The sequence below is a fragment of the Tachysurus vachellii genome, chromosome 19 (assembly GCF_030014155.1).
Source record: "Tachysurus vachellii isolate PV-2020 chromosome 19, HZAU_Pvac_v1, whole genome shotgun sequence".
Classification (NCBI taxonomy): Eukaryota; Metazoa; Chordata; class Actinopteri; order Siluriformes; family Bagridae; genus Tachysurus; species Tachysurus vachellii.
Window position 1 is genome coordinate 19844193 of NC_083478.1, and position 8774 is coordinate 19852966.

An 8774-nucleotide genomic window follows, 5' to 3' on the forward strand; every position below is an offset into this window, starting at 1 on the left:
TCTGGCTGACAGGTTGAGCATTAATGCTTGTGCTGCTCAGACTGAAGGTCCGCTGTAGTATAATAATGATTCTAAGACATAGACAAGAGGTTGGTCCACATTGTAGATGTACGTTATTCACACTTTGCTATTTCTTGACATCAAGGTGTTAAATAATTTTGGTTGGCTTTGTGGTTGGTCATTGAGAATCGACCGCCACAGCCATCATGCTTCTACGGGTGTAGATGAAATGAATTCTTGGCTACACCACTGATCATTTCACACCTATGTCTACAGCAGGCATGCTTCATAAACCTACCTTATGTGGCGTAGGTACTCTTAGGCCGTATCCCATAACTCTGTCTCTGGTTAGTTTCCCCGTACCAGCACACCCCGTACAGCGAGTACTGCAGTCAGCCTTGATGAGACAGCTGATAGGTTGAGATTGAGGTTTTACAAGGGGAAAAACTTTCAGACATAAAAAAGGGTACATATGAAAATATTATGTTTTATATCTGTCCAGATAACCAGCGATTGCTCTAGACAATGTTAGTATCTCTTTTTACTGATCACATAGTAGACCCTGATTCTTAACATCTCTGAGTTTGGATTTAACCTGGACCGGTGGAAGAAGAATGTCTCTAATAAATTAATAGGTAAAGATGTCAATGTAAATGATTGTTTTTCAGGATTCACTGTGGAAAGTAAGCGCTCCATCTCCATTTTCACCTCCTCAACATGGCGGCCTCGGCTTCACAGGTGGACGTAGCCGATGGCGGAACAAACAACGAGTTTAGCGACATCATCAAATGGCGATCAGGTGGGTGACCTTGAGTATTACCTTTTTAAACACTGGTCATCTTAGGAAATTGTTTCATATCCAAGCAGAGGTTGACGGCTGCTTGTATTTTAGAGTATTTGAGTCGAGTTCTGCGTCTGCACAATGTGCACAAAAGGCAGATACTTAACACGAAGAAATAAGAGAGAGAGAGAAAGAGAGAGAGGGTGGGGGAGAGATGGAGTGCACCTGAGCATGCCCATAATCTGTAATATAATAATGTGACAATTACGGTTGCTAAGATTTTGAAAGGCAACGTTAATCAAGGTTGAGTTATTGGCTGGATTTCAAGGCAGCATTGCGTATATCCTTTTGCTTTTCAACAAAGACTTTCTTCTGTCCCTTGTTTGATGAGAGAAAACATTTCAAAGAACTGGCAGTCTGAATGACGAATCCATTTACAAATTCAGGTTAATTTCCTGCCACTGTGGTGTACGTGTGAATAACGAGTGAATTAATGTCAATGTTAGCTAGGCAGTGAATGTTAGCTAAGTCAATTAGATGCTAAAACGAACAGAAAATTAGCATAGGTGAACTTTTGTTTGCTTCTTGGAAATGAAATAGAAATTTGAAATCGTAAACAACGAATCAGATTGTTTGTTGTTGTAAAAATGTGTTTGTGTTGTTTACATGCACCACAGCATGGCTTGCTTTCTTGCCTCAGGAAAGTCTTCAGGACTTGACAAGCAACAGTTCATCTTCAAACCTTTTCAAAGTCTGTCTTATATATATATTGTATAAAATTCTTGATAGTATAAGATGCCACATCCATTCCACCACCCTTTTGTTGACGATTTCCCTATAATAGCGTTCTGCAAGTGTTTTATTCATTACTTCATTCCTATATTAATACCAGAGAGAGCAAAATGGCAAAAACAGGAAACAAATGGAGGTAAAAGGAAGAACTAAGAGTTAATAAGAGAAAATGAGTGCAGTTCAGATTTGCCACCCATCTTTACTATGTTATGAGCTGCACTTCACTTGTGTGTATGTGTATGTGTGTGTATGTGTGTTGGAGTTGTATAGGATCTGCAGCAGAGCAAAATGATTTGCGGTAGTGTTTTCAGGCTGAGGCCCGTCTTAGGGTACATTTATTCTCTCTCTGTGTGGGTCGGGAATGCCTCGGCTTTCCCCGGGCTGGAATTCCTCCACGGATCTGGATTTATGGTGCTTTTCTCAACCACAATGGCTTTATTTTTTTTGCCAGGGTTCCAGTTACCTGGTAACAGTCCAAAGTAATGTGTGTGATGGTCCCCTTTTTCCACAGACATTTTGGTAAAGGGTGAATGCTGCCATTTACAGCAGTTTAAATGCTGATTGGTTGCCTAAAGAATTTTCCTAACCACATTTTAAAGTTTTATAACTAGCAATTCTAACGTACCTTAGCATTAAAATCTATTCAAACACTTCACTGAGTGTACACAGTACAATGACATGCTCATAGACAAAGCCTACAAAATATTACACTGTTCTCTGGCATTTGGCCAATCTTTGTTTGATTCCTCTGTGGAAAGTGGATTAGCCTTGGAAGTTTTTATTAGCGATGTCAATGATTGTCTTTTCCTCAAAAGACTTACTCATAGCATCATCTCTATTTTTTCTTAAACCTGCCCACGTTGTTCATATCTTCTTTTTTTATTGTTGTGAAGTGAACAATTTTTAGTTATTCACTTGATTCACTTGATGAATTGTGCTACATGCTAACAGATTTGTGTGTTTACACAAGAGTAGCCTTGGTTTTATTTAAAACATTAAAAAGTTGATCGTTTTCTGACAAAATGCTGCTAGTACGGTGAATTCTATGGAACCTTTTAGCCGCCAATGCTAACAGTCACTGTACTGTAATTTTAGAAATTTCCTTTTCATAGAAAATATTGACGTTTCCAATGATTTAATTCTGTTTCCATTTCTGTGTATTAAAGACTTAACAGTATTTATTTGTCTGACTTAACAGCTAAGTGTAACTACATTGTAATTTCATATTCATTAATGAACATTTCTGAGGTAAATGTTGATGATTTCAATGCTTTTCTCTTGTTTCCATGGTCACAATGCATTTATATTTGTTAGTATTAAACGTTTAATACTCGTGTGCTAGCTATTTATTACTCTCAGGTATTAGTTAGCTTATGCTAATTGTTCATATTTTCAGTTGCCTAGCAAAAATTGGGATTAGCCAAATAGTATATGATGTATTTGTCTTCTGGTTTATATTGAGAAGAGCATGACCAAGTGCCTTGTGTGTGTGTGTGTGTTTGTGTATTTTATGAGGGTGTGTGAGCTGATAGATGTTTGAAGAAAGCAAAAGGAGAACATGCTGCTGTGTTTACGGCTGTGTCAGCTGTGTGTGTGTTTGTGTGTGTGTGTGTGTGTGTCCATGCAGTGAAAGTGTTTTTTAGATATTAATGACTGGGGGGTTTTCACAACATTTGGAGAACATGAAGAAGGAAATAGAGAGGATGTATTTTCACAGCTGTGTGTGTGTGAGTCTGAGAGAGAGAGAGAGACAGAGAGAGAGAGTTTTCTGATGCCTTTAGAGGATCAGTAGGACAGTAGCTAATCCACTATATTAACACCCCACATCTTCACACACACGCGCACACACACACACACACACACACACACACACACACACACACACACACACACAATATGTCTCTCTCTCTGTTATTTTGTCTCTTTCTATTTCTCAATGTTTATTTTTAGAAGTAGTTTGTATTGTACGTTCATTCTTTTTTTTCTCTCTCTCTCTCTCTCTCTCTCTCTCTCTCTCTCTCTCTGTCTTTTTTCTATTCTTTCTTTATGTAAAATGTATAAAACCCCAGCAGTCAGGACAGGAAATGTCCCCAATCGAATTCCACTTCTACTTCCTATCCTTTTTCCTTTAATTGTGTTCCAGACATTCAGTCATAACAAAAGCTTTGAGCGCTTCATTTCAAATCAAGCCATAATCATCTCCAGGAAATTATCTATAAAGATTTAATAGTGAAAGGCTTAATGAGGGGTGTTTATAACTCATCAGTCATAAATCACAAATACACAATTTTCTTTTAACCTCAAATGACGCTGACCAGCTATGACATGTTTGGTGCTTGACGTTTTCTTTGTTAGTTTTGTGTAAACCAGGTTGGGAAGCGTCAACACACTCCTACATTAACCTCAGTTTCCCAACATTCTTAAGGACTTGGGTTTCTTGGTAACAAGTAATTGTGTGTTTTTTTTGTCTAATTACCTTCACAAAACAGAAAACTAGAAGCTAGTGAAATAATTAATGCTATAGCTGCTATAGGGTAAGTGATAACTGAAGCTAACTTGTTGAGGAATTGTTGTTTACTTTTTGTTTACTTTTTCTAAATACTGTTCCTGACTAGCTCCACTAGCATTGGAAATAAATCCAGACACCAGACAAACAAGGAATTGTTTAAAAAAAAAAGACTTTTTGCTTAATTGATTAACTCATTAATTAATTAAACACTTTTAAAGTGCATATTTATTTTAATTTACGTTTTTCTGAGGATTTTTTTCTGGATGAACAAATGTGCTGAGGATGTTGTTTAATAAAGCAGTAGCACGTAGAGTTGGCAGTTGATTTGGCTGCAATAATTTGTCAGCGCTAATTTGACTGGATGCATTACCAGGGCACAGTGGAAAAATAATCCAAGCCAAACCCATGGCCTCTACTGGAAAACACACACACACACTAGAATGAAGAAGAGGCAGCTGTAGCCAAGTTTTACATAAACAGACCAGTGGGCTGTCGAACTGAAGATTTGCCCTGAGATGCTTTATGTGGGGTTTTAAAGACTCTTCACTTTTTAGGGCTCGGTGTCAACACCTACATCATCGACCCCCACTCTACCTGTCTGACCTCCTGCTGAGCATTCTGGGAAAGGGCCAGAGGTCACACAGGTTTGTGACAACGCTGTTAACACGGTGTGACAGCTTAGCTGGGTCTGGAGCTTTCCTTTTGTTCTATGGAAAAGGAGACTGTGTGTGTGAGTGTGTGTGTTATGTGAAACCTTGAAAAATAAAACAGTGGCACACCTAAAGGACTTACTTTCAGGGTGATCTAGTTACACACACACACACACACACACACACACACACACACTTCTTCAGCAACATTTTTGTGTGTCTGACAGCTGTGGTTTTATGAGGACATTTAGCTGGACCCCATAAGTACAAAATGGGATCTACTATTTATTTAAAACCTGAAAGGGTTTCATTTTGGTTGCTGATGTTAAAGTTAGATCAAAGTTTGGATATAGCGATAAATCGCTGCATTAATAGTTGCATCACTGAAATGTCCTCACAAATCGAACAAACGTTTTCTAGTTATGTTTTTTTTGTTACAATTCTTCCAGTGTAACTAAGTCAATAATATTTTACATAGAATCTAAATAACATTTAGTACACAAAAAAGCTTCATATTTAATCAGCTGCTTACTTAGTGTATGAGATTTTTTTTATTCGTATCACTTCTGTGTCACGTTCTCACTACAGTGTCGACAATTCAGAGGTCATCAGGTCACAAATGTGTCACTGCAGGATCACAATAAAGCATCAAATAAGCCAATGCTAGAAAATTAAAATATTGGCGAGATTTACAGCTCGTTAACAGCGACAGTCATATAATAAAGTTTTTATTCTCTTTCACTTTCTGGAGATTATTAAATAAACATAAAACATCCCATGTTTACGTTGCTGTTTAAGTATGTTTGTTGCTGTATAAACACTTAACGATCTGCAGCTTTGGGAAAATAATCACTAATGAAAGTGATGTGATGCAGCCCACAACGAGGCAGAGTTACTTTTAACAATTCAGAGTGGATTATTTTAAGAAAATGAAGCGAAAGAACAATGTTGTACCTTTTATTCACTTCAAGTTATACAAGTCATAACATTTAAATGTATTTATAAGTGAATAAAAAGTATAATGTCGTTCCTTAATATCCATATATTACAGTCAATCTTTCACCAGCCTGTATATTTTAAGTAAACAATAAAAAAATACAAAAAAAAAAAAAAACAATCCCCAAACAAACAAACGTTACCAAGATCGTTACCACTGCTCTGTCCTGAAGACTTTCCTGTGGTGGAAAACCTGATGCTGGAGACACTTCCCAGAAATGATATCTTTACATTTCAACAATTAAACGCATTTCTTAATCGTTTGTGGGTTCCCGTAAACACGCTGTTGCTATAGAAACGACAATGGTGAAGGATGAATTAGATCTGAAAATGAATCTATACCTTCTGACCAATCAGGTTAGAGAATTCAACAACACTATGTAACGAGTCATGTGAGCTACACACACCATCTAAAGGTTAGTTACGATCAAGCTAACAATATCTTTGGCTATAGTAATAGGCCAGAGCACTATTATAGGAAGGAAATGTTTGGTTTTTTTTTTTTCCCAAAACAGAGAAGTTTGTGAAGAGGCTTTAGATTCTCTGGTGGGTGTTTTTTAGTGTCTCAGGTCACATTTTACTGAGCTTCATTGTGTTCGAGGGCTCGCTCTCAAGATTTTACCAACAGCCTACAGACCCACTGGTTGGCTCTGGACTGTACCATTATACGTGTGTGTGTGTGGGTTCTTTTTCTTGCTGTTGGCTGAGTGTGTGTGTGTGTGTGTGGAATGTGTGGTTTGGAGAGCAGAGTGAAGTTTTGAAAAGAGAGACAGTGTGAAAGTCTAGAAAGAAGTCTTCATTGTGTAGAGGAGAAATAGAGCATTGACATTAACAGAAATTCGCTTTTCCTTATTTGTGTGTTTCGTAGATGTCGGGGTCTGATTCTTACTAATATTATCTTACGAGCTACACGTAAGCATGCTGGATAATTTTCTAGCTTCTGATGTTAGGTATCATTCTAAAAATCAACGACGAACAAACTAGAAAGCTAACCAGCAAGCAAAGGCTTCTGTTTTTAAACAGAAGGTTCAAATATTGCTGATATTTAATGATATATAATATGTTGGGGGAGGGGGCAGTTTCACGTCTGTAATTAATGTACGTTTTTGTTTTACGTCCTGAACGACATAATTATATACACGATACACATAGTATCACCTGGTATCTGATGTTAGTGCGAGACTATTTTTATGCTCCAATTTATTTCGGAAAAACCATCACTGCCCCACTGTTTATTACTCTACCACTTGCTGTGTGTGTGTGTGTGTGTGATTGTGTGTGTGTGTGTGTGTGAGCATGTTTGGTAGGATGCAACAAAAGATACATTCTTCTTGCCTGACTGCAGTATTGTAAATTCCCTCCTGCATGAGGTTTTAATTTGTAGTTTCTGATGAAGCTCCGCCCATATGTGACATCATCATGGCTTCCTGATAAGAACCATGTGAGTGTGTTTAATTACAGGGAGAAGCGTTAGGCACTAGTTTAACCATCCATGGACTAAGGACTGTGTGTGTGTGCATCTGTCTTTGTGTGCATGCATGCATGTCTGTGTGTGTGTATCTCTGTGTGTATATATGTGTGTGTGCATGTATCTGTGCATGTTGGGGTGTGTCTGTGTGTGTGTGTGTGTGTGTGTGTGTGTGTGTGTGTGTGTGTGTGTTTTAAACCCAGTCAATGACAGGACACACAGGTTGATTGGGCCTCTCCTGTATAAACACAATGTGTATGTGGTCCTCTGTCAGCTGGTAGTCAGACGGTGTGTGAACATCTAGATCTGACACCATGGATGTTTTTTTTCACAAGCCAATCAAATCCCTGGGGAAAAAAGCGAAACCACACCCACTCGCAAATATTTATGCACAATAATTAGTTTTATGTAATCTTTCAAATCTGATTGACAGACATTTGAAATATGTGGAAATGTGAGTCATTCATGGTGATGTTTGTAAATTTCCAGAATATTTTTATTTTTACGACTTATTGTAAAGACTCATTATATTAAAACGTGTTGAACCAGGATCAGTTCGGGAGCCGAGAACTTTCTCCTCGGTGCGTGTAGACCGACGTCATCAGACGTCTAGATTACAGAGTGGATTAACTCCGCTGGTCTGAAGAGTGGAACAACGGAAGTCACTAGAACACACCCCTACAGACACACACACACACACACAGCTATAGTTTAAACAGGAAGCAACGGATGGAGAGAAAGTGCCCCTCAGTGTCTTTGTGTGAAGGTGAAAATGAAAGATAAACATCCTTCAAGCACTTGTTGTTTCCTCTTTCTCTTTCCCTACAGACACACACACACATTTGTTAAGTTGCTTGGAGCAACCCTGAAGAGCTACTGTGTGTGTGTGGGTGTGAGAGAGAGAGAGAGAGAGGGAGAGAGAGAGAGAGAGAGAGGAAAGGGAAGACAGGAACATGGTGTGTCTTTTTTGTAACACTCCTTTATAGCTGTGTGTAAATATTAGCAAAAATAAAAGAGGAAGTGGTGTGCAATGGATGTGGTCATACTGTGTGTGTGTGTGTGTGTGTGTGTGAGAGAGAGAGATTGTCTGAAAGCAAAACAGTATAATGAGAACAATCATCTGACGAATCTCTCAGCTGTTAATGAATTTCCGTACCCCCCCCAACCCGCACCCACCCCCACGCCTCTTCCTTTTGTGCTGAACTTTACTCCCAGCATGCTTTGCTCTGAGCAGCATCAGTTTCCTGCACCATCACCTTGCTTCTTGTGCGCCGTTTTTATACCGTCAGCTCCTCCGACCATGTTCACATTTTCTCCCTGTTCCTTCATGACGTTCACAGTGTAAATATGAGCAAGTGGCTGCTGTGGAGAAAACGCAGCCTGTTTAGGAAACGCAAGAAATTTCATTTTCCTCCGTTAGGTACGTCAGCCTGGTTTTTTTTTCTTTACACTTCCTGTAACTCTCTCTCTCTCTCTCTCTCTCTCTCTCTCTCTCTCTCTCTCTCTCTCTCTCTCTCTCTCTCACAAACACACACACACAGAGCAGCTTTAATTTGATCCTTTATGCATCCTTTCTAA

General features: G+C 38.7%; 1 protein-coding gene across 8 annotated transcripts in view; it reads left to right on the forward strand.

Moving 5' to 3' along the window:
• The window catches only part of LOC132862616 (utrophin-like), a 181667-nt gene that overhangs the window by 2801 nt on the left and 170092 nt on the right, over positions 1-8774 (forward strand). For 6 of the 8 annotated variants that reach the window (XM_060894720.1, XM_060894710.1, XM_060894718.1 and 3 more), the window contains exon 2: positions 669-799. In XM_060894720.1, the coding sequence (XP_060750703.1) occupies positions 718-799 (82 nt within the window). In that variant the 5' untranslated portion in view covers positions 669-717. Of the gene's footprint in view, positions 1-668; positions 800-8363; positions 8617-8774 lie in introns of those variants that run through there. The other 2 variants (XM_060894713.1, XM_060894719.1) reach the window with 2 other exon arrangements.